This window comes from Hevea brasiliensis, chromosome 5 (genome assembly GCF_030052815.1).
Source record: "Hevea brasiliensis isolate MT/VB/25A 57/8 chromosome 5, ASM3005281v1, whole genome shotgun sequence".
Classification (NCBI taxonomy): domain Eukaryota; kingdom Viridiplantae; phylum Streptophyta; class Magnoliopsida; order Malpighiales; family Euphorbiaceae; genus Hevea; species Hevea brasiliensis.
The window spans coordinates 7,204,991-7,231,111 of NC_079497.1; the positions used below are offsets into that span (position 1 = coordinate 7,204,991).

The following is a 26,121-nucleotide window of genomic DNA, read 5'->3' on the forward strand; positions in this document are numbered from 1 at the left end:
TCGTCATTTCATCGTGTGATTCAGTGGTATTTTACAACTAGGTTTCTGAGGTTAGGAAAGTAAAACAATACATTCTAGTATTTTATATTTTAAAAACTTAAAAAGTGGTTGCTCTGTTCAAGATCAACACTGACTGATGCTCGTTAAATTAAAACACATAAAATCAAATCTTGAATTGAAATATAAGTTATGATATTTACAAGTGTACATTAATTTTATATTTTATAATGATAATGCGAATAACTTTAATCATAAAAAATATGTTTATGGTACGCGTATTTTATTGGGATTTTTTTTTGAATAAAGAAAAAAGTAATCTTACATTTTTAGTATTTAATAAATAATTTTCATCCGTATTTTATGATTTTTAGTTCAAGTTTTTGAAGTTTTTATTTGGAAATTTTACTATTTTAATTTTAATTACTTAAGAAAAAAAATCTACGCATATGTTTCTTATCATTTAATTTAATCAATTGCCGATAATAATAATAATAATAGAAATAAAATAGAAAAAGCCAAACCAAATTTATATTATATAATAATAAATGAAAATTAAAAAAAAAAAAAATCATAACCGGAAAACTAATCCCGCTCCATACTGGGGAAAAATTTCAGCCCTGACCTCGATCATTTGGGGACAGCGATCCACACTCTCTCAATCCTTCCCCTTAACCATCCTTTACGATGGTGAGCGACTGCACTAAAAAGGATTTTGATTTTTCTCTAAGGAGAACGCTCTTTTCTTCTTCACTGAAAGGAAGACACTGCATCATTCTCTCCTACTCCTGTCACCTACAACCATCTTTTTTTTTTCTTTTTTCCTTTTTTAAAACCCTTCTCAGCCACTGACTCCATCATCTTTCTTCCCCATCTCTAGTCAACGCCAAATCCATAGCACCCGTAACCTATAATCACTGTCAATTTCTTGGAGTTCCCCTTGAAACAGACCAATACCCTCACTCAACAGCTCTCTTCCTTCTCATTCCTTTCACGACCAAAGGAAAAACCCTTTCTCAATCGAGCTATTTTGAAATCCTCCAGCCAAGCTAGCCTCTATTTCGACCAACATCAAATCTCGTCTCTTGCTTCGGGTTAAGTTGTTGATTTCATACAGATGGTAGGGTTTAGAAATTATGTTCAATTATGTCACTTATAGGCAGAATGCCCTGAGATGTTACACAAGTACTACACAGCATACTACAGTTTAGGAGTCATGATAATTAAGCAAAATAACAATATCATAGCAACGGTGTCCAAATCTCAATCTTATGTTTGCATGATGCTTCATTCCTTAAGCAGTTCATAATTTAAACCAAATTCTAAATAACAAAAATTCACGAAGTAAAATAGCAAAAAGATCAGACCATCAAATCCAACTGATATGCGGAAGTTCAACTGGCCATTTCAAGAGCTCTACTTTAAAAAAGCATTGAGAACAGCAGCAAAAGTACTCTGACATATGAAAACAAAGAAATTGTTAAATATACAAGTTAAAACAGGAGCTTATGAAAAATATACATAAATCCTCCATGATACAAAGCAAAGGAAAGAAAATTAAATCAATTCGGCTTCTCATAGGAATTCTGATCTCTGAAGTCGGAAATAGCACTTCGTATCATTTCAGAAACATGGGGTTGTACAAAGAGATGAGTGCTATCAATAACATGAATAATGAACTTCTGCAATGCAGGTAAAGAAGCATTCAAATTGATAATGAATTGCGCCATGGGTATGTCACTACAATATAAACAAAAACAGGTTCCTTCAGTAACGAAGTGAAGCCACTTGTTTGTTGGTTCACAAGCAACTGTTGCCCTCAAACTATTGAATCAACAACAATTAGATACTCACTAGGGAATGAATTGCTAGCAAGGAAATTTATCAGGCTTAGTAAGGTCAGAATATTCTTTTACCAGGATATGAACAATCCTTTAGTAGCATTGACCATCTTGTATCAGCAATCTTAAGAGTTTGAAGCACTGCAAAAACCTATTCCACCAGAAAGAAAGCAGAACACTTGCTACCATGATCCAAACAAGCAAGAAAATAATTTATATTCTAATTAACTAAATTATGATAAAATCATTGTTCTACAAATATATTTATATCAATGATGCATGATTGGGATTCAATAGTTGAAAACAATCTCCATGCTTTCAGATTGAGGAGGCTACTCTGAACAAAAGCAACTACCATAAACCAGAAAGCTCCCCCACAAAGGTTTCTTTACCATAGAGGGCAGAAAAGAATCAATACATCTTTTAAATGACAAGGAGCGTACAATTTCATTACCATCAAGGAAAATTCCAGTTAATATTGAACATATGGGCAATAAGGTGCTGCTATAATAAATGATAAAGGGTATGATTCAAAGATAAGATATCAACTACTAACAAGAGAACCTAGAGAAGAAGCCATTAGATTGGAATCCACTGGACCCATTTCCAGTTGAGCACAAAAGGATCAGAGAATATTGCAATACACAGTAGGATGGAAAAGGGTAGGAAACCCGCAAAATTGGATGTATCAAAGCCGAACCTAATTAAGATTAACCCTTTGCTATCCATACTTGTCCCAAACCTAATTACTACTATCCTCACATTACCCAAACACATCCGAGCCCATTGATTTTTGTTGGCTGAAAATTCAGTAGAAGGGTGTAAACAGGTCAGATATATGAACCCAGATCCGGAAAAGTGAATCAAAACTTGAAATACATGCAGGTTATCTAGACATTAAAACAAAGAAAATGATCCATATAACACATAAATAAATTCTGTCTTCCATAATAAATAATAATAGCATTTCATAATTATGATAACATAAAAATATAAGACACAAAACACTATAATATATGAACAGAAAATTTAAACAAGATAACCAAATCTAATATGCTGCCTGTTCAATGAAACGTAAAATAATGAACTGATAATGTTAACCATAATATGCTGCCTCTTCTCCTGCTGCTTTCGGACAACAAATTCAAGAACAAACAATTTGGAATGGTAAAGAGGACGGATTTAACAGGCAGAATCGACAAATTCAACAAATTCAAACATTTGCTACAATTTTCATTGACTAACAATTTCAATTCCCTCGATATAACAAGCAAAATCGACATTAAAAGGGAGGAATTTGAGAAATGAAAAACTCACCTCACAGGTCAAACCTGGTACACAGTTTCAGTCCGCAATGTTGGATTTTCGTTGAAGGGAATGGTAGAGAGGAGCAGCAGTAGCTAGAAAGGATGGAGCAGGACGGAGCAACCAAGAATCGATTCTGCTATTCCGGACGAAGCAGCAGCTGGGCATGCGGCAAGAATGAGGGGCGGAGGCGAGAAGAATGGAGTTAGTGGCTTGAAGGAGGTTACGATGCCGTCAAGGGCACAAGGCCGAGGGAGAGAGAGGGAGAGAGAGAGAGAGAGAGAGAGAGAGAGTATGAAGATAAGAGACAGAGAGAGACTTTGAGCAACAGAGCCGCCTCGATCGTGCAGGAAAATGATTATCAATGTCAAAAGTTCCGAGTCCATCCGACCCGCCCGAACCGTTAATTTCCTCCTCTTAGAGCGGCAACGGATAAAGTATATATAAAAATTACCTAACAGAAATTTTAAATTGATTACTATTTTTAAAATTTTAATCCATTTCAAATCTGGTTAATTTTTAACTATTTAAATATATTTCAAAATTTAATTATTATTATTCAAAAAATAATTAACTTATTTAATTTTATATATTTTAATTAAAAATCTATATAAAAATTATTCATTAATAATTTATATTTTTAAAATTTAATAATGTTATAAAATATTTTAATTTTATTTTATATAAAATAAAATATATAAAAATTTAAAAATATTATTATAAACAATATATATTTTATATTTAACTAAATATTTATATAAATAAATTTTTATAATGAATACCTAACATATAAAATTCAAACTCAACTTAAGTTCATTATAAGTATTAAATTTTAAATTTAAACTTATTTTAAACTCGATTATATATTATTAAAATTTATTTTATTAAAATTTAATCGAATAGAATACCCATAAAAATCTAATATGCTATCATTCTTACCTCTGATCACACCCTAATCTCAATATTGTGGGGTGGAAATATAGATTTTCTACCAACCCTAAATTCTATAATAAAATTATGAAATCACAAAAATATTTTGTATTTTATGTTTAATTATCCTAATTTAAATAATATTTTTATTTTTATATTTTATTATTTTATTTTAAAAATATTTTAAATTAATGATAAATTTTGAGAAATGAAAATTTTTTTATTTATTTAATGTTAAAATAAGAAAAATTAAAAAATAATTTTGTAACACTCCTGATTTTTTTATATATTATTATTGGGCTTCGTGTAGGTATCCTCAATTCGGAATTCGGCGGTTGTCCTGGACTGGAATTTCCTACTGCATGCACTACCATCGGAAAAGTCTCCGAATTGGATCGAGGTTTTGGCTACCCCACCATTGTCGGGCATCCCGAGCGTTCAAGTCGGAATCGGCAAAGGTAAACCCGAACCTTGCTTTTTCGTAATTTTCTAGTGCTTAAATAGGATTGAAAATCCATAAAATATTCGTGGTAGCTTAGAAAATTACGATTCTTTTTGCAATAGCTTAGTAATATTTCTAAGGACAGCGGGGTAGAGTTTTATAATTTTTAGAGCTTATTTGAGCAGTTTTTGCAAAAATGATCAATTATAAGGACTAAATTGAAATTTTACATATTGTGATGAATGATTGATTTGATGGGCCCAGGAGGGGCTGTGTGATGTGATTGATTGTGGATATATGGATTGTGGATATAGAAGTGTGTTTTGAGCCCTTTTGCAAGTTGGGTAGGTCCTAGGTATAGGGGAGACTCTGCCGGATTTTTGGCACGACTTAGGACGTATTGGGTCTTTTCTTGATTTGTATTGAGTAATTTGTATTAAATAATTGTAATATAATTGTTAGGTGAGCCGGGACAGCCTTCTTCCTCCGCCCAGCCGCCACAGTGATTGCCGTCAAGTCTGTGAGTAAAATATTAATTTTAATTGTAATTTCGATATTATTATATGTTCAGCATGCCCATGCATCACTTATATGCATATATTTATGTAGTTAAACTCTAGGCACGATTTATGATGCATTGATAAATGTTAAAGTGCCATGATGTTGTTGTGGTAATTTGGAGCAGTGTGCGTGCGTTGGCGTGCGTGTGATGTGGTGTGGACTATGGATAGGACGGGGTAGTCACGGCTTGAGTAATTCGCTGGGACCCGATCCTTCGAGGGGTAGTCACGGCTTGAGTAATTCGCTGGGACCCTCGATTTGGTTATTAAGTGGAAGTCCGAGCTTGAGTAATTCGCTGGCACCAGGTTGGATTAAAGAGAGCTGTATAGGGGATCAGCTCCCATATGTTATGATTGATACTACAGGGTGTGTGAGTGCTCCAAATTACCTTTTTGATGTTATGATGTGAAAATGTTGTTGATGTTGCATTTCACTCTACAGGGTGCATTAGTTTTAGATAGTTATAGAGATTATAGTTAAAATTGATATTTTACTCTCTGAGTCGAACGCTCACTCCTGTTCAAAAATTTTTACAGGCCACAGGAGGATATTTTATTCTGGGTTAACCTGCTTTTCTACTTCGCAGGTTGTTTATCAATATTTGTGTAATTTTATTTACTCCTAGAATTTCCGCATGTGTTAGAAGTATTTATTGATTATGGTCTGTAATATTATTATCATGTTGGACCTGTAAACGTATAATGATATGCATGTTTGATGGATTGGATGAGGGAGCTGAGCTCCCATTTATTATTATGAGGATTATGTGGAGGGTGAGCTGAGCTCCCCAATTGAGTATTTATTGTGTTTACAGGTCGGGTGAGTCGAAAACTCCCCGTTGGAAAGTCCATTTTATGGCCGGACTCTGTCCGTTTGTTTTCTTGATCTCGGGCCCAAATGGGCCTTAGAGTTGGGTTAATGAACAGTTAGGCTTACTACAGGCCTCGGGGCTTTAGGTGGCCTGTGTCCTAGTCTTGGTCCGGCCCATAGGTTGGGTCGTGACAAATGTGGTATCGAGCTTAGGCTCCATTCATAGGAAAAATTATCTAAGTGTTGGGAAGAGTCTACTAGGAGTCACATGCGGAGTATAGGATTACATTTTCGTCTTTTCCTGTAATTCTTTGTTTCTAGATTCTACGTTATACCTCGGGAAATATAAGATTACCTCAGTTAGTGTCTTGATTTTCGTGGAGTACACAGAAATGTGAAATAGAGTTAGTAGACATGTGAGATCTATCATGAGGATACGTACTCCAAGAAATGTTATATTTTTGTCAGTATGGGTTTAAATGGTGTGCCCATTTCGTGTAAGACACGAGTACATAAAAGTGAGTCTTAAAAGTACAATGCAGTTGCCTAGATAAGGATGAGGATACCACTCTTGGCGGTCATCGATAGATGACCCAAAGAATAAGTTTTTGATAATAGAAGATTCAAGAGAGATAAGAAATTGTGAGACCTAGTCTGTCAGGACGTATCGTAGTAACTATACAATGTTCTCGATGTCTGCTCTGTAAGCTGCAGATTACAGTACCGACATGAGATTATTGTGTAGAGCTGCGTGCATCCCCGTGGTGCTCCATAATGAGGATGTTGCAGGCAGTCTCTATTTTGGTACAGTAATACCAGAACAGAGTTCTATATCTGCAAAGGAGTTGGGAACTCCTGGTTAAGAGTCTAGAGCTAGAATATCGAAAGGTCACAGTTGGGTGGTAACTAGAGTCAGTGACTCAGTTACCCTAGCATGAGCTAGAGTTACAGTAAGAGTTGCCATCAGACCAGAGGTTTCGGACTAGTTGCAAAGTAAAGTTGATACCTATAGAGTGAGACCATCTAGTCTTCGGTATGGAATTTTGGATGGTTTTTGCGAGCGATGACGCGTTTTGCTTAGAACTTAGTGAGAATAGAATACCTTGTGTGTATCAGTATGGAATAAAGTACAACCCTACTACTTAGAGAAGGTCGAAACTATGAATTGATGATTTACAGAGCTATGATATGATAAAGGAGACATTAATTTGACAGGGTTTTGGGCAAGGTGGTAAATGTAGTGCCTTTGTTGCAGCAAGTTAGGGTATAGTCCTATCTTTTCAGAAGGGATCGAAAGTTATTATTAATAATGGTGACCAATAAAATAGTGCCCCAGATAGGACTGTAGAGTGTGGTAGAGAGTAGTTGGCTCGGGTATCCTGCAGAGGATACAAGTTTCATTATAGGAATAATATATAATCAGATCACGATGGATGTAAATCCTTTGAATTTGATGACGGGTTTGGATGCCCAAAATCTTAAGTTTTGGCTAATTGAGTAAACATGAAAAATAATAATAATAATAATAATAATAATAATAATAATAATAACAAATAAATAAAATTACTGCAGAGTCAGTTCTCGAGGTAGTAAGGGTATTATGTAAACTAAAGGATAAGAATAGAAATCATACGATAAAGGTATGACTGCAATTTCCTGAGTTCCTTTCTAACTTCATATCGTTCAAAACAATAGTATAATCTAATTATAATAGTGTCAAGAGTAATAAATTAGCAAAGATAAATTATAGAAGACCAATGGATAGAGAAAGTGCAGAATGAAAGTTTGGACAATTGATTGCAGATGCAATATAATCTAAATGCTAGTGGAAGTACTAGCTAGAGTGGTCAAAGGACTAAATCTGAGTAGCACAGACATATGATAACGCGATAGAGACTCTGAAAGATATAGTTAGCAAGTACAGCTATTATGTTAGGAAGAAGAATGGAACCAGGGATAGAATAGTCAAGTTCTATTTTGGGTAAGACAAAGGAAATAAATGAAAGGACAACCTAAAGAGCGCATAATAAAAGGAACAAAGTTAAGATATAGGATAGGCTAAGTGTTATTCTTGGCAAGGAGAATGACAAGGATGGAAAACCCAAAATGGGACCACATTATTATCATGTTGGACCTGTAAACGTATAATGATATGCATGTTTAATGGATTGGATGAGGGAGCTGAGCTCCCATTTATTATTATGAGGATTATGTGGAGGGTGAGCTGAGCTCCCCAATTGAGTATTTATTGTGTTTACAGGTCGGGTGAGTCGAAAACTCCCCGTTGGAAAGTCCATTTTATGGCCGGACTCTGTCCGTTTGTTTTCTTGATACTGGGCCCAAATGGGCCTTAGAGTTGGGTTAATGAACAGTTAGGCTTACTACAGGCCTCGGGGGCTTTAGGCTGGCCTAGGTCCTAGTGCCGGTCCGGCCCATAAGTTGGGTCGTGACAAATTTCATTTCTTCTTTCCATTCTCTCAATTCAAACAAAGAAAGATGGAGATTTTAGGATTAAGTTTACTTTTTAATAAAGATATTTTATATGTAATATTAAATAGATTTAAAAAAAAAGCTAAATATGTGATATTTACATAAATTTAATTAATAAAAATATTTCTAAATTTAGTACTAAAGTTAAATATTATAATATATAGGAATGATAGAAAATATCTATCATAACTTAAATGAAAAAAAAAATCTAAATATTAAGATTAATAATATATTTATTTTTTTATCCCATTTATTATACCGTTTGAAACGTGAAAGGATGAATTTAAAATTTTTCTTTTTAATTAAATAATTTTTTTTTTACTTTACTTTCTATGTCCTTATGTTTAATTTTTTAAATGATGTTATCATAAACTCAACTTTACATGTGAAAATTGAGTGTAACCTTCTTAAATCAAATATTCACATTTAAATTTATGAATTTATTATATATATATTTTTATTAATTTTGTATAATCGTGATTTCATATAAGATTATATTTATATTAGAGTTCTATTCAATAATAGCTTTTAAGATAATATTTTGTATTTTGATCATAATTAAAATATTATTTCTATTATTTAGAGGTTGAGAGAGTGATTCATGAAAAGTGATATTTCCTAAAGGTTGAGAGAATATTTTAATTAGAGTTAATAAAATAATATTATTATTTTTATATTTAATAACTAATCATACAGTTATTTTTATCGAACATTTCTTTTAAATCATCATATATTAAAACAGCCAACAAATATTAGAATAACTAATATTATTTAATAGAGTTTAGATGTAGCTTTAATTTTTTTATTGTATTTATTTATTTTTATTTCATTTATCATGTTTTATTTCATTTTATTTATAAAATAATTCTTTTATTTAAATTCTTTTATGTAGATTTTTTTTTCTTTTAATTTCTTTTGATTACATAGTAACTGTTTTTCCTTTGTATTTTCTCTTAAAAACTCAATTTGTTATTGTATAGTTTTTGTTGAGGATTTGAAGCCATTTTGAGTCTAGCATTAGACTGAGTGGTGAAGCATTTTCTCAAGAAATCAGAAATTGCATTCCTCCTCCACTTTTCATCTCACCTAAAGCCAATCCATAAGAAGAGTACACGCAACCCATTATGCTTGGTAGATGGATCATTTGTATCCCAGTTTCTTTATTTGGTTGATATGAGCATAATGGTTTAGCATCTTTGCATCTGAAAATGTGGATACTTTTGTTCTTGTTAACTTGAAGCAATCAAACAGCTAATGCCAAAGGACCAATAACACAACATTTATTAGCTGTGTGTAAAGACAAGCCAACAACCATTTTCAAATTCCCTATGCTTGGTTTATTATGGATTCAATATATAAATATATGGATATATATTTAATAGATAAATTCTATCATATATGATATATCTTGAATTCATGATAAATCAACAGAACAATAACAATTATAATTGTAATTATAACAGAGGATCCCTTATTGAAAATATAAAATAACAACAGTTTGGATACTTCATACATCTCCAATGATTTAAGGTTTTAGCTTTCACAGATATCTCTTGAATCCAAAATAATTCAAAAGAAACCCACAAAGAAACAAAGGCTGAATCAATTTCAAGTCTTTCAAAAGCTAAAAGATTCCCTTGTGTCTCCCACCACTTGAACTTCACATGCTCTCTCATTTTCATTCTCTTTTCTTTATCTATCATTTTCCAACCCCTTGCGTTGCTATAAATATTGTAAATTCGTGGTCTACATCAACTTCTCCACGTTCACACCTCTTGTTTCCTCTTTATCTTTTCTCTTTCCACCCTATTTCTTTGAGAACTTCTCTTCTTTGACCACGGAGGATGCTAAGGGTCAGTTTCCTATTATCTGTTGTGTTTGCTTTGTATTGTACTCTATTGATGGCACCTTATGATTTTAATTTTCAGTTTTGATATATCATTTTCTTGATTATTTCTTGTACTGTAATTAAGACTTCTGTATTCACTCTCCTAAGTGTGTTTATATGTTTCTTGTCATTGTTAGGTGCAGGTTCAGATTATAATTACATGGTTTTGTGTATTTTTCTGTTCTTGATTATTTCAGTTTCTGTTCGCCTAAAAATAAAGAAAACCCACTCTTCATACAGCCCTTAATTTACAAATCCATCACCTGCTAATTGCTATGGAAGTGACCAATTATAGGTCTAATAATTTTATCCTTTGATGAAAACTTTGTTCAATAGTGGTGGAAGGTACAGATGGGACTCTCTCTATAGCATCTGCATTTGCTGGTCATCAAGAAAGTAATGCCAATTTTGTTAATTTTTTTTTCTAAATAAGTACAATTAATTAGGTCTGTTTATGGATTTTAGTAGTTATTGAACTAATCTGTTTAGTGATTGTTCAACCAGCTGTTCAGGACAGAGACCACAAATTCTTAACAAAAGCAGTTGAAGAAGAATACAAGGGTGTTGAATGTGGACATGGAGGACCATTCGGTGCCGTTGTTGTTCGCAGTGATGAAATAGTGTAAGTTGCCACAACATGGTTCTTAAAAACACCGATCCTACTGCTCATGCTGAAGTTACAGCAGTTAGAGAGGTTAGGTTGCTAACTGTTGGTGTGCAATTGCTTAGTAGTTCGTTCTTGCCATAGGTTCTAATCTTAAAATGTATCTTGTTCCCAGGCATGCAAGAAGCTTAAACGAATCGAGCTCTCAGATTGTGAAATATATGCTTCTTGCGAGCCATGTCCAATGTGCTTTGGTGCCATCCATCTTTCAAGAATCAAGGTAATGGGATTTTTAATGTAATCAGATTTCTTTTAGGTTTCAGATATCTTTGTGTTTTTGCTACTTTGCAACAGAGGCTCGTTTATGGAGCCAAAGCTGAAGCAGCTATAGCTATCGGGTTTGATGATTTCATTGCAGATGCTTTACGAGGAACTGGGTATTATCAGAAGGCTAATTTGGAGATAAAGAAAGCTGACGTAAGTTGTGCTGTTATTGCAGAACAAGTATTTGAGAAGACAAAAGTCCAAGTTTACCATGTACTGATTGTTGATCGTATAGAAATTTATGGATGCATGCGCCAAAATTGGTCATCTTCTTTATCATAAAATGCCAAACAAGTGTGCATCACAGTCCCCTTCTATCAACATTTGAGAAAATCTTGGGTTTTCTCTTGGTACTCGTGCAAGTAGCAAGCATTCACGTAAAAGGATATTCACCTAACTGGAGAACATAGAATAGCTTCAATCATGTTATCAATTGACACAGTGTAGAAACTGTGGGTTAATAATTTAGGACAACATGCGGCTGTTCTCAGTAAAATGTACACATCCAACAAAATGAGTATAAAAATACAAATATTGTTTTACCTTTATTCCCCTCCATTGTGGGGATTCTTGTAGTGATTTTTCTCCTCAAAACCCTCGTATAGAAACCATACTAACAAGTATAGCCAACTAGGAAACAAGTTCAACAGGTGTACAGATTCTTACAGTAGTCATGGGAGCAAGAGAAGAAAAAGAACCAAGGAAGGATGAGGAAGGAGTAAAACAACAAAGCAGAGAAGGGACGGACAATGAAAGCTTTGTACCTTATTACACCATTCACAGCTGTGAATATAGAACCATACTAACAAACTCTAATGGCAAAATTTGTTTTATACAAATAAATAAAGGGTGTTGCTGTCTCCAGAGATCATATTCAATCATAGAACCCTTTGTTCTTTTCTTTGAAATCCAGTTCTGCGTCAAATCTTGTAGACTCAACTGAAGAAGCACAAAATTATGAAGACATTTTCATTTGAATTTGCCGATGGACATGCACCAGAAACTCAACATAAGAAAGACCACCAGTTGGAACTTTGTCTTCGATCAAACACGAAAAAAATGACAGTCCTGAGTACGGAAGTAATGGTCAAACTTTATCAATTCAATCAACACATTATATGCACACCCTTAGTGTTCAAAATAGAATGATGTATATACTATGAAAAACACTGTGATGCAGCACAGATGAAATTTCTCAAGCCTCTTAGCTGATGTATTTTTTCTGGTTTGTACTGGACTCCAATTATTCAGGTTTAACAGTACAAGCCAGGTTAACAGAAACAATGTAAAAGCTGTTACCACCTATAAACCCTCCATTCCTGGGGCACTTCTAAGCAAAGGGGATAAATGTAATTGCGAATGTCCCCTGTTCCTACTTATAAAAGGAAAACTAAAGCAACTCTAAATAAACACTCGTTAGTTTGTCCTTCACAGTAAAAACACATGCGACTCTCTGTGGATGTGGGCACATCACTGAATCATTTTTCTAATTTGCAAGTGTGCACGGGTATTCCAACATCAGCAGTTGGAAGAAAAGGAGAAGAAACTAACTTACAATTCAAGACTATTAATGTATAGTCACAGAAAAGGATCATCAATGTTTAAAATGCAATGGTCCAATTTCAAACAACATTTATAAATATATATATAAAAATACATAAAGACAGCTAGTTGTATCTGAAATAATAGCGTGGAAGGTCCAATTTTCAGAGAAAGGCAAACCTCAGTAAATGGATGTGCAGTTACTTTTTGACAGGGCAAATATCTAATGTAATAGATATTTGCCCTCCTTTAAGACGTAATTATGTGAATGAGGGAAAGAACAAAAAGGATTATGTTAGTTATGTGAAGGGGAATGATCTGGTCTGTTTTGGTTTATTCTAACATGAGACAATTGTCTAGCATAACAATCATTCCCTAATGTATACAAGGGAAGTTCCAAGAAACAGACCTGATGGATCTCCTTTCTTGCACAATTTTAAGCTGCAAGAGAATAATTAAATTAGATGAAGCATAATACATCCAACTAGCATTAATCAAAGATGTCATGATAATATTTGTCATAATGGAAATAGCTAACGAAAAATCTGTTATACCGCAGGTAAGAACATCTTCGGCGCCGTATCTCATTTGTGACATCATTTAACTTCTTTGATAATGGATTGTCATATTGCTGCAGGAAAAACTGAGAAAAAAAATATTAGCTGTACAATAAGGAAAAAAGAACTTTTGAATGGAAGCTCTCTTCAATAAAAACACTAATAGGGCTCTGTAAATGACAAATTATACTAGACTATATCCAGTTGTCAACATATCTGGCAGTATCACCTACCTACGCCCATTTTGTAGCACATGATATAGCTAAATCCCTAAAGTATTATTATGCATCATGTATGAGGCTTGGATACAGAATTTTTCAACATAGAACTAACAATAAGAACTTCAAAAAGGATGAAATTAGATTACCTGGGTCCTGATTTCATCAACAGAGGAAATGCCAAACAGCTGTTGCAAGATGTTTGAATCAACTGAGCTCCCAATGTACATTAAACCTTCTTGACCATTCTCAAGGAGAAAAATTCCATCATCACTCACATGATCACTAGAAAGAGGGATTGAATGGGGAATAAGAGATTCATTTCCTTCCTGTCAACCAGTAGAAAGACACCACAGGATTTAGGACCAAATTTAAAGTAGCATCATTTACAAAGCAAAATGAGATAAATCATGCCTGTGTATCAAGGTCATGGATAGCAATCATCCTTGGGTGCACTAGTGGAATTGCAGAAGGGGTAGAAACTGAGGAAACATAAGTAATCCAAAAGGACCGATCATCTACTCTCCCATCAATTCGCAGTCCTGTGCTTTTAATCAATGCTGAAAAGAAAAAAAAGAACCAAAAAAGGGAAATGGTTTTAATAGTAACAAAAAATACCCGCACACCAAAATGATAAAATACAAAATATCTTCTAAATTTAATTAAAACAGCCTTAACTGAAAACTAGAAATATAATTAAGAAAAGTATTGATTTAACCAAACACAATCAGTTGTCCAACTTTCCCCACTTTTAATCATACGATTTCTCTTTGATATTTGAAACTTGCATATTTAAGTATAGAAATTTGCTGCATTCCCAGGTCTACAAGGCCCATACAACATATTATACTAATGAAACATTTGCACAGCATGAAAGAGCAAGTGCATAATAAATATCTGCAGTTACTGCATAAAACATTTGATGAATAAGCACAAATCAATATGCAGAAAGTATTTACCAAGGGTGTATAGAGGTAGAAGTTTAAGTGCTTCTGGAAGAATAAGTTGTCCTGATGATGATACTGTCGCACAAAATTTACGATATGAAAGCAAAATGTTTATACAAAAATTTGTAACTTGTTCCCGGAGATTCAATGGTGGGGTAGAAGGAATCTCATTTGCCGCTACAAAATAAATTGCATTAAAGAAAAGTGTCAGTCTTCTTTAAATAAAAACAAATAATGATAACATTCTCTAAAAGCTTCAAGAAAAGAACATCACAACCATAATGAAATAGTCATAGCACACAATACAGAAAGCTAATCTGTGTTGGAAAGCATATCATATCCTCATTTATAAGCATTTAGATGTGAATGACATAAATGATTGGTCAAACTCAGAGATTGAAAATAAGCAAAACAGAACCACTGGCAGTAAAACCAAGACAACAAATAAAAACAAGTGATATATACCTTGCTTCAAGAAGCATACAAATTGAGTGTCCAAATCAGCCATGCGGAACAAATTACTTAAATTATTTGTGCATGGCAATGATAATGTTGTGACACGAATTCTTCTTTGGCCATACACCGTGGTGTAAAGAAGGGCACACTGAGCAATGAAAACAAACAGTACAAACATAAGGTTGCAAGAATTATTTTCTCTACAATATATTATAAGACTAATCACATCATAAACTCTCCAAATTTCTCCACTATAACAAGAGAACTTTGATTTTCTAATTGCAGCAATTAAAAACTTAAACTTGCATTTACATTACAATCTTGGTTGACTGTCAATTGATGCTTAATTGAGTGGGACAAAAAGTCATGAGAAGAACATAAAATTGCAAGTGCTGCAATTAGAGAATCAGTGTTCCAGTTTCACAAAAGAGGGACCGATGAGTAAATGGGCCACACAAGGATTAAAAACCATATCAGATTCAAGAAATATGATAAACCTGAAAGGCACACTCTGTGCCATCCTGCAATTTGTCATCATGTTTCAACGTCACCATTATAGTTTTATCACAGTCAATCTGCAAAGAAAGAAAGGATTATCAGAACAAACTAGAAAGTAATCAATTTGCTAAAAGAAACCATGAGAAAAAACAACAACAATAATAAAACAACAGTAATAGAACTTTAGTAAAATAGACTATATGCCATCAATCAGCTTCTAAGAGATCAGCAAAAAAAATTTGTACAAATTATTATTCTTCTATGTACCCAGTAACTTGTACATGGGAGAAGTTTCTGGCCACTTTTCAGGTTCAAGCACTTTGCACTATGAATATGATTTTAAATGCAGTTTGATTCCCAAATTTAAAGAACAAAGCAATTATGAGATCATCCAAAGATGATGAATAAGAGAGTTTTACAACTCAATACAATCAAGTTAAGCATCAATTACTAACACAATAAAAACATTTATTTTGCGAAAAGGAATACAAACCCCAGGTAGATCAACATCTGTTGGAATGCGTTTACAAAAGTTTCCATGGTATTGTTGAACTTGAATACCCTAAAAAGAAAGAAACCTAATCAACTTATGAGTATTTTGCAAGTTTTACAATTATAAACCCAAAAATTTCTAGAAGAAATCAAATATTATGGAACACAAAAGGGATTACCTGGCTGCATCTCACACGCATCACTGCCTCAAAACCTTGAGGCCTTGTGACATTCCATCTAAGATCATTGTAAAGCTTTGCAGGATCAGAAAGAGCCGAGAAGGGATAATAATAATAAACCTGGAAGAGAGTGTAAGACATTTAAAGTCGAAACTTCAAATAAACCAACTGCCCAAAGAAGAAAATTATAACCAGTATGGAAAAAAGATGTCCCATTGACTGGATACAATCATTAGGTCCAAATTCATTATATTATATTTTACATTAGATAGTGGCACAATGTTAATTGCAAATGCAATGATATACGTAAGATTGAAAACATAAGTTCAAGCAAATATACATTAATGATAAAGATAAACTAGTAAAATTATTCATAATATGCAACAAGGAATACATTAGTATCCTGAGAAACTAGCAAAAGGATCTGCATTGAAACTCATTAAGTTCTTAGAAAATCACTCAGATGACTAAAGCACCACACACTCAAGGTAGCAAAATTTAAAAAGAAAATGTATTGAAGTTCCTGGCCGCTATTGATTGATAACTTGCAAGTTTTTTAATATCCTAAAGGTTAGTTCAACTTTACACATCCAGCAGCAATTCAGCACAATTGGCACTTATTTCCAAAAGGCTTGCCACTTCTAACGAGGATAGTAAAAAAATACTCTAATTCCCATGTTATTTTCATTGCAAAGGACTATTAAGATGTGGGATTGGCACTTGGAGGACTAACAGTGGACATCATTTCTAGCCAACACCACTTAGAAATCAAATATTTAATTACCTGTCCTCCAGTTGTTTTTGGGATGACAGAGATAGACGCAATGTCCACATATGTCTGGGTAGTGATAAATACATCAACACAGACCTGGAATACATATCACAAAGAAGTAGAAAGTAAGGCTCAAATAAATCAGACAAGCAAGCTATACTGCCAGCCAGATCTCAACTGATATCTAGATTATGATCATTTAAAAGAGAATAAAATTAATTAAAGAGGTCACCTGAAACTCAGCAAATTCAATTGCCAGTTCCTTCAAAGTTTTGTCTGCTGGTTGGAGTAATTTGTGGGCCTCCTAAACAACAAAACAGTTAACACCAATACCACAAGGTTAGTCTTGCATTGGGATTGCTTCTTCAGTAATTCAGTTCACTTTTAGTAGAATATAAATAACAAATAAACCTAAAGAACTTGGCAATTCATAGTAATCAGATACAGTAGGTTATTCAAAGGCAGGAATCTGTAAGTTGGACAAATCTACTATTATCTAACTCCTCCATATGCACACAGAAGATAATACAAATTAGCTCTCATCTTAAATAAATGCATCTCAACTTGGACAATAAGAACACAAAATCTTTCGTTAACTAAGAGAAGATCGCAGAATATATATATAAGACATTTCATACCTTCTCCCCAGCAGAAATGTTACTTCTTCCCTCAGCCTCTCTAGCTGAAAGAGCTCCAATGCCAACTGATGGCAACACTGAAGAGAAAGAAAACTAATCAGTATGCTCTGCCAGATTAACTCCATTTCCAGAGTTTAGGTAGGTTCCAAGAAAAAGTTAAAGAACCCACAAAACAGAAGTACCAAGCAAAATGTCCAAATTGCTACACCGGCCAAGTAACCAAAAAGAAAGAAATGTTTAGAAAAACAATACATACAATTCATACAGAACAAAGATGCACAAAATGAATGCTCGAAATTTCACAAGCTGCAGCCACTAGGGAGGCCAAGGTCTTGTTCTTGCTAGATTGAGTCCAAATTCAGTCTCTCAACTTATTTCTACACTTTAACTATCAGACACGAATCAAGTTGAACCCTTTTGCTTTCTTTTTTTCTTTTTTACTTTCACATCTTTCATCCTGATATCCTTGACCTAACCCTAAGCATTGCTTATGGGTTGTATAGAGAACCAACAACCAACAGTGAGGTTGTAGGCCACAAACAAAATTTCAGCATTGATGTTTACATAACATACCATTATCTCTTTCATACATCTAACTAACCAAACTTACAAGTATAAAATCAAAACCTAAAAGCATCAGAAGGAGCATAAATCAAGTATAAAAGCACTGTTGTTCTTAAATTTGGTGTGTAAGCATGCACATACACATATATGCACAAAATACATATGTAACATACATGATTACCACAAAAGTACAAAGGATTGATATATGATTGATACATTGATACGCATTCCAACATGAACAAGTCTAGCAACAATCATACATTTAAATATGCCAACACCAAAGAAAGAAATGAGTTCTTGAGCTTACCTGATTGAAATACCAAAAGCTTCCCTCCAGTGCTCTTCATTGCCAAAAAAACTGCCTGAGAGGGGCAAAAAGGATTTTGAAAGCAGATACTTTGAGTTTTTAAATCTATGCCCATGAAGGAGAGTACGAACATGAAATTGTGAATGTACAACACTAGAATTTCCCAGTCTAACATCTATACACCAGAACAGCAGTAAAAGAACAGAGGGTAAAATGTATCTATTTACCAAGCCCTTTCTTCACCAAAGATCATAAAACACATAGTATGCAAAATGCCATCTACTCTATTCAGTCGTTACGTTGATGCATTCATGTTTTGGCTCCCAAAGCAGAAACACATCAAAAATCACATCCTCAAATACATCAATACAACAACATGAACTGTTGGTGGCCAAATTTATCTCAACAATTTATCAGTTTACCATTTCACCTATCCAAATATGTCTCAACAAATAAATTACATGAATATGTGTGCAAACACGCATGGCATGAAAACAGCCTATTCTCAAAGAACATCAGAATGATTCCTTATCCTTTAATACTCTGCTCTAAGAATGAAAAAAATACACAGAGATCCATGCTCAGTCTTTCCAACACAAGCATATTAATACCACACATAAATAATTACAAGAATACCACACGTAAATAATTACAAGAATCTTTGCATTAAATTCCAAGTTGAGCACCGGAAAATATGCCCACCAAATAATCGAGATCTCATATATACTTTATTGGAAGATGTATTAGAATTTATTGGATTGAAAATTCATTTTCAATTAATAAAACTTTTTTTTGGCAAAAAAATCTATATTTTGCTTTTGATTTCTACTTTTTCCCCTTTATTAGCCATAAGTTATTAGACTAATCCAAAAATTCAAAAGAAAGCAAGAAACCTAATAGACCACAAAAACTACATTAAATATTCTCCATCATCACCATGTGACTGCATGCATATGTTTTCTTTGTTAATGCATTACACATAATTCACATGAAAGGTCCAGTATAGACACAAAATTTCAAACTCTCCACAAGAGATGGGCTTCTGCTAAGCATAAGATATATATGCAATGCTGAGGTTCAACAGTCATATCTCACTCCACTTCAAAATTCCATGGGCTTTTAACTATAATAATAAATGCATCATGTATAGCATTTACATCTTATACAAGACAACATACCTTGATTGCAGCACCAAATGCAGATTCAGCTGTTCTACTATTCTGAAACATGCTTGGAATACTTTCCAGTAATACCTCTAAATGTTGACGACACTATATCCACATAAAACAAAAATAATTTTTTAAAAAAATTGTGAATTCCTCAAAATAGTTTAACCTATAACTTATAAATAATTATTCTAATACTGTCTCACCAACATTGAAAGATTTTTTATAACCGCAGAAGGCACCAAAATGAGATAACTAACCTCAGAAAGCGGAACAATAACATCAGTTTGCAGAGGAGTATAGACATCTAGTATATCAGGAACAATAAGCATCAATGGCTGTAAAAATATGACAAAAGTCAAATGAGCTTCTAAATTTTTTCCAGTTCATCCACTGAAATTTTTTTAGTTCTTGCATTTATGCAAATACATATGTGTGCATGTGTGTGTGTGTGTGTGTGTGTGTGTGTGTGTGCACAGATAAATAACAAGCAAGAAAGAAGCATTCTAAGTGCAACCACATTAGAAGCCCACCCTAATAAGTCAACAACTCACATTTAAGATATAGGCATAATGGTTGCACAATTAGCAACATTCGCCTCTATGGAAAAGCTATATCTGTATTAATGGTAATTATGACTTCTATTTTATGTATCAGTTGTCACGTAGCCTAGATGGTAATTTGAACATTTTGATAAACACATCTATAATTTTTTTTTGATGCATCACAATTCATTAAAAAACAGTATAAAGTAGAACCAGAACTTACAAATCAGAGATCAATACTGAGAAGCAAACAGATAGCAGAGCAACTTATTGCTCATTTGAGAAGAGTGCATACTTATCAAATTACTAATGGACTTGTAAACACAGCAGAAAGCAGAATATCAGATATTGACTTGCATTATTCTCTTTGATTATTACTGTACAGACATGCACATATACGTATAACAAAAGAAAAATGACACTGGTCAAGCAAATGATATAAAATTCTGAAGAAGGAATAAAACCTGCTGTAATGCACGTTTCAAATTGTAAAAATGAATTGTAGAATCAAATGTTGCAATTCCCACCATTGTCCTGGGTCCTTCCTGCAAACACAAGTTCATTGATAAATGATAATCAATATATAATAAAACAGTCTTCTGTTTTCTAAATCAATGTACACCCAGAAATAAGAGCAAAATTAAATTCTCAATACAAAGCATGGATGATAGGGAGAGGAGAAAAGAAACCAGTGAGTCCATCAAAAAACAGAATGCCAGGGAAGGATGCAGTTCAAAACAGTCCAATAAACAGTTGTGGATTACATGGTACAAAATCCAGTAAAATGGACATAAAACTCACTGGAAGATCAGCAATAACTTGATTGATTGAACTGCAAGCTGCAGCAGTTGCGCCAGTTTGTATTGCATTCATGGATACATCAATAAGGAAGAAATACACCGCTGGCATCGGATCACGCACCTGGGATACATACAGTGAACCATACAAGAAAATAATGTGAGAAATAAGCAGCATAAACTGGATTTTCCCATAAGAATCCAATAAAGATATAGAAAGATACAGAAACAGTAATGGGAAAACAAATGCCCTTCTGTAACACAGCAAATTTTATACGGTAACAGACCATATACTCTTTCGTGGCAACAAATTCAACAGTTCCCCTGCATAGCTCGGGCCTTTCATCAGCATCCCTGCGCCTACCATCTGGCCCCAGATTGCAGTGATAATCACGGGGAGTCTCATCAGTAAAACCTGGAAAAAAGAAAGGGAAGAAGCTGTTACGTCACTGTCTTGCCAACATATTCAGGGAATGTAATACAAAAAACTGGCAACCTATGGAAATCAATAAAATGCTCAATTGCATATGTTCCAAGAAGCAACATCTGCCATCAGAAGATCTATAACACCAATAAAAACAAACAACAGGAGGTTTATGTCAAACCTTAAAACTTCAATCATAAATGAAGTATGCAATAGAACTCTTCAAAAGTTCTGACAATTACGAAACCTAACTGTAAACCATATAATATGCAATTATTTTCATGTAATCAAGCAAAGGGCCATAAAGGTGACATCTACATTTAATCCTAATAGTTTACTGCTCCTTATACCATCCAAATCATAATTATCAAAAACTACAAGAGAAATCCAAATAAACACAATAAATAAACTATAATATACTGACCGCACAAATTACAGATGAACCGCCTTCCTTGATCAATGAACTTCATGAAAGGATTTATGTAGCCTTTGCAACGAGAACAGCGAACAGGACCACTTTCTCCAAAATCCACAAGCTACAACCACAAATTAATCCCAGAAGTTTTTAATCGGAAAAACAGTCAAAAAGTAAATGCAACAGTTGGGTTTTTCTTAAGTAAAGGGTCAAAAACTCTATGGAAAAGTTAGCAATTGACTATAATATAGGAAGGGTGATCAAAAATTTATGAAAAGATGAGAGAGTTAATTATTTTTTGGAGAAATGAAGCTTCAATGGATCAATTAGAAATAAATGAACCCTCCCCCCCCCACTCCTTTCTTTTTCCAACAGAAAAAAAGGAAAATAATTTAATTTATGTTTCACCAAGAAACAAACAAAATACTTGCTTCGGGAAACTAAACAGAAAAATTAAGAGACAGAGGCACACACTCACACACAGAGATTAGTTAAGAAAGAAATCTTGAGTTACCTGGATAGGCTCTTCAGATGGATGAGGAAGGGCCAAAGGTTGGACCAACAAAGCCAGCTGCATGCCGGATGTTGTCAGAAGATCAACAGTGCATGGGATCTGAAAATGCAGTGAATAAATTGATCAACAACAACAAAAACTAAGCCTTAATCTTAAACTGGCTGGAGTCGGCTAAGAAATTGATCAATAATTAAAATTAAAAAAAAAATCCCTATGGGGGTAAAATGATCTAATAGCTTATAATTAACCACAAAAACTGCTGCCAAAGGCAATTTAAATGTTGGCTGCAACCTGATTGATTGTGCACCTCATGTAGCGTGGACTGCAATTCCCAGTGTCTCTAACAATATAATCACTTGTAGCAGGCTTTACAATAACACAAACAATTAGAAAAGGAAATGATAAATCATTATTCAAATAAACAACTTTGCAGCAATATACAAAACTGCAAGTGAATTTGAGGAAGAAAAGAAGAGAAAAGACAACAACAAATCACGCAGGATTAAATACCGGAGGGGGGTTAGCTTGATTTCCCTGACGAGTATCATGCAGGATAACAGAGGAACCTGGTACAGGTCGTGGAATTTGATTGGGATCAATCTTTGATGATCCTGCCAAAGAACCTCCTGTTTGTCCAACAACAGGAGATATAGCAGTCGTTTGATTTGGTAATGGTGGGGGTGGTGGCATTCCAAACATTGTGGGAGGTTGTGCAGAACCAGGAATTGGAGTTGGAGCCACCTAAACGTATCCACGAAATTTAGAATCCAGAATCTTCATTTGAAAAGAGAAGCAATACATATGAGTTATCGTGCAAGATTTATTTAGAAATTCAAATGAGGTTAACAATTTTTCTACTATTGATCCAAAGCAAAGAGCAGCCTTATGTTTGCATCTGAATTAATATAATCTCAAATAAAAGATCACACTCTAATTCCATGCTTTGATTTCAATCTACCTAAATTGAAAAAAGAAACCTTTTATTCAAACATTCAAGCAAGTAGAAAAACACTAAAGTGGTGAACTATCTTAAAACAGGACAAAATTCCAATCAATGCATATTGTAATCTTCTTAGACTTACTGGCTGGTTTTGCATCTGTTGTCCAAAAGGAAAACCTACAGGTGGTGACATCGCTTGAGGTGGTGCAGAAAATGATGGCATTCCTTGCAGTGGTGCTGAAGATGATGGTGTCCCTTGATGTGCTGCTGAAAATGGAGGCCGTTGTTGAGCACTGATCCCAGAACTCCCCATTAAGGGACGCATGCTTGGTGCTTGAGGAGGTACCCGAGCTCCCCCAATTGTCAGAGGACCCATCAGTGGTTGCTGTGGTGCACTGCCAGATGGAGGAAACCGTGGCCCTCCAAGGAAAGGTGGTGCAGGTGGCCCGTTACTGACTAAACCACCCGTTGAGACTGAAGGGGGTACAGATGAAGGTGTAGTGGAAGATGCAATAGGACTTGGGTGAGCACCCAGCCGTGGTGCAAGTGATCCATGAGATGGTGCCCCAGAGGAAGGGCCCATAACCACACCATTGCCTGCAGAAGGTGGTCTGGACACAAAAGGGGAAGGCTGACTAAAAGGCGGGCCAGTTGGTCTAGCTGGACCCCCATTTGGGGGCAATGTAGGTGGTGGGGACCCTGATGGAGGCAGGGAGGGTCTAGGAAATGCACCAGGAGGCGGTGGGCCTGGGCGGGACAATGGTGGAGAAGGAGCTGAGGAAGGAAATGGAGGCGGTAGAAATGGTGATGGCCTGGGAGCTGAATTGGGCATCAAAGGGGGCCGATTAAGGCTCAGATTTTGCAAATTATCAGATAATGAATTGGGATTCTGCTGATAATTAGGGTTATAATCAGGTGGCGGTGGTTGTTGCCTAGGTGCCCCTGGAGGCACAGGAGCTGCCATTCTCAATTAACCAAAATAAACCCAAAATCTCAACTCACTTAATCTCCAGCAATCACGCCCACAATATCTATTCCTCAAAAAATATCCGATGAACAGGATCAACTCTAAATCTATGCATCAACGAATAAAACATACCTGTAAAATGAAAGCAATTCAACCAAAATTCATATAAATGCATACATTCAAATCGAATTGCGAGATAGATGAACCAATCAACCAAAAACCTGCACAGAGGAAAGAAGAAGGGATCGAGAAGACTGGATCTGTGAGAGTGAATGACCAGGGGAATGGATCTAAGAGAATTTTGATATGGGTTTTGGAGAGAGAATTAAAAATAAGGGTTTTGGGATCAGAGGAAGATCCAAGGTGGGGCTCAGACAGAGAGATATTTGAGAAGCTGAAGAAGGGCGGGCCCTTTAATGTTTTAACAGAGAGAAGAAAGACAGTTATTGTGAAAACTTTCTTCTCTTCTCCTTTTAACAAAATTTGTATATAGAATTCAACCATGCATTTGCGTCCAAGTTTCAGTGGAATACTGAAACCTAGTATTGTCTTTTTCATTCAGAATTTGCCAAGTCAGCATTTCCAGACAAATCAGCAACAATTTTCTTCTTTATTTTATTGAAAAAAATTTGATATGATATTAATGGAATTATATTTTAATATTCTTAATTGTTTTCAACTTTCAATTCATCTTAATGTTATATTTTAATTATATTTATTTGTACATAAAATATAATGATGAAAATTATAATTTAATCATAAAAGTGTAATATATATTTTAGCATTTTTTTTACAATATAAAAGTTAAAAATATCTATTTAATTTTTTAGTCAAATATCAGCAATAAATTTTTTCCTTTATAATATTATATTAATATCTGTTAATTTCACTAAAATTATAAAATTGCAAGTCAATTAATGATTGAATGTTATTTACTAATTCACACCGTTTGTAAAAAATATGGAAAGAAATTTGTTTTTTTAGATTTAGTACCGATTTCGCATTAAGTTTAGAAATTTTAAATTGCTTTTTTAAATAAAAAATATTATTTTAAATATTATTAAAAAAAATTATTTTATTATTTTAATATTTTTATAATTAAAATTTATTAAATTTAATTTTAAATTATTTTTAATATTATCTTACTAATATATTTAAAAAGATAATTTTCTTTTAACAGTAATATTAAATAAGTCCTTAATTTTCAAATTATAAAATAGTAAATCTGAATGACAATTAAAACCAATCCAAAAAGAAATATATATATATATATATATATATATATATATATATATATATATATATATATATATTATCGAGAATATGTTGTCAAATAATATTCCCCTTGCTATCTATTTTCTCATTGTAAGTATATCCTTAATATTTAATGTTTTTTGAATTAGAGACATATATTAATAGCATACCATTTCATAGTTTAAGCTTTTCAAAGGCTTAATTTCATCAGGGCGTACTGATTGAATTTGTTATCAACAATAATAATAAATTTTAAAATATTAATAAATATTTTTTCCTATCAATAAAGTTTCCACATTGAAAAGGCAAAACAAAACTTTCCAAGAAGCCAGCCCCATGTGTGCGTACATGAGAAAATCAATTGAAAAAGCAACTCCATCTGATTTAAAACCCCAATGATGATTCCTCAGGACCGTGAAAGAGGATTTCGCCTCTTCCAACGGTCAGATCTAGCATCCCCCAATTCCGGTTTAGCAAACAAAGGGTGTCAATTTTAAGCATTGATTAGCGTGGGTTACTCTCCTGAGGACCTTTGTTTCATCCCAAGTATCTGCTGATTTTGTAACACTTGCAACACTTTCCACTATTTTACAAGTTTTGCTTCCAAATGTAGGTTCCCTCAACTTCAATAACAGGAGTGATATATAGAAGATAGCTTAAATGATGAACATACATTTTTATATAGAAGAAAAAATCAATTCCAGCAAGCATCGATTATTTAAAAACATCACAAAATT

General features: G+C 33.9%; 2 protein-coding genes and 1 pseudogene across 3 annotated transcripts; 1 reads left to right on the plus strand and 2 right to left on the minus strand.

Moving 5' to 3' along the window:
• Positions 1–1,382: 1,382 nt before the first annotated feature.
• LOC110656746 (general transcription and DNA repair factor IIH subunit TFB5) lies at positions 1,383–3,545 on the minus strand. The gene is made up of 3 exons (XM_021813667.2): positions 3,156–3,545; positions 1,914–1,989; positions 1,383–1,737 (listed from the first exon to the last, which is right to left on the minus strand). The coding sequence occupies exons 2-3, from the start codon at positions 1,946–1,948 to the stop codon at positions 1,560–1,562; spliced, it is 213 nt and encodes a 70-aa protein (XP_021669359.2). The 5' UTR covers positions 1,949–1,989; positions 3,156–3,545; the 3' UTR covers positions 1,383–1,559.
• A 6,690-nt stretch (positions 3,546–10,235) lies between these two features.
• On the plus strand, positions 10,236–11,740 carry LOC110656744 (guanosine deaminase-like; annotated as a pseudogene).
• On the minus strand, positions 11,713–24,614 carry LOC110656742 (protein transport protein SEC24 C). Of its 2 annotated transcripts, none has more exons than XM_058146752.1 (25): positions 24,352–24,614; positions 23,306–24,262; positions 22,734–22,964; positions 22,515–22,589; positions 22,224–22,322; positions 21,719–21,830; positions 21,158–21,285; positions 20,875–20,994; positions 20,538–20,618; positions 19,789–19,866; positions 19,541–19,633; positions 18,363–18,417; positions 17,492–17,568; positions 17,086–17,157; positions 16,866–16,949; positions 16,082–16,201; positions 15,904–15,972; positions 15,410–15,487; positions 14,922–15,060; positions 14,469–14,633; positions 13,924–14,069; positions 13,659–13,838; positions 13,289–13,365; positions 13,144–13,175; positions 11,713–12,260 (listed from the first exon to the last, which is right to left on the minus strand). In XM_058146752.1, the coding sequence occupies exons 2-25, from the start codon at positions 24,125–24,127 to the stop codon at positions 12,148–12,150; spliced, it is 3,246 nt and encodes a 1,081-aa protein (XP_058002735.1). In that variant the 5' UTR covers positions 24,128–24,262; positions 24,352–24,614; the 3' UTR covers positions 11,713–12,147. The 2 variants fall into 2 exon arrangements, with proteins under 2 accessions (XP_058002735.1, XP_058002734.1); XM_058146751.1 differs by having other exon boundaries at positions 13,289–13,377; positions 24,352–24,613.
• Positions 24,615–26,121: the final 1,507 nt, after the last annotated feature.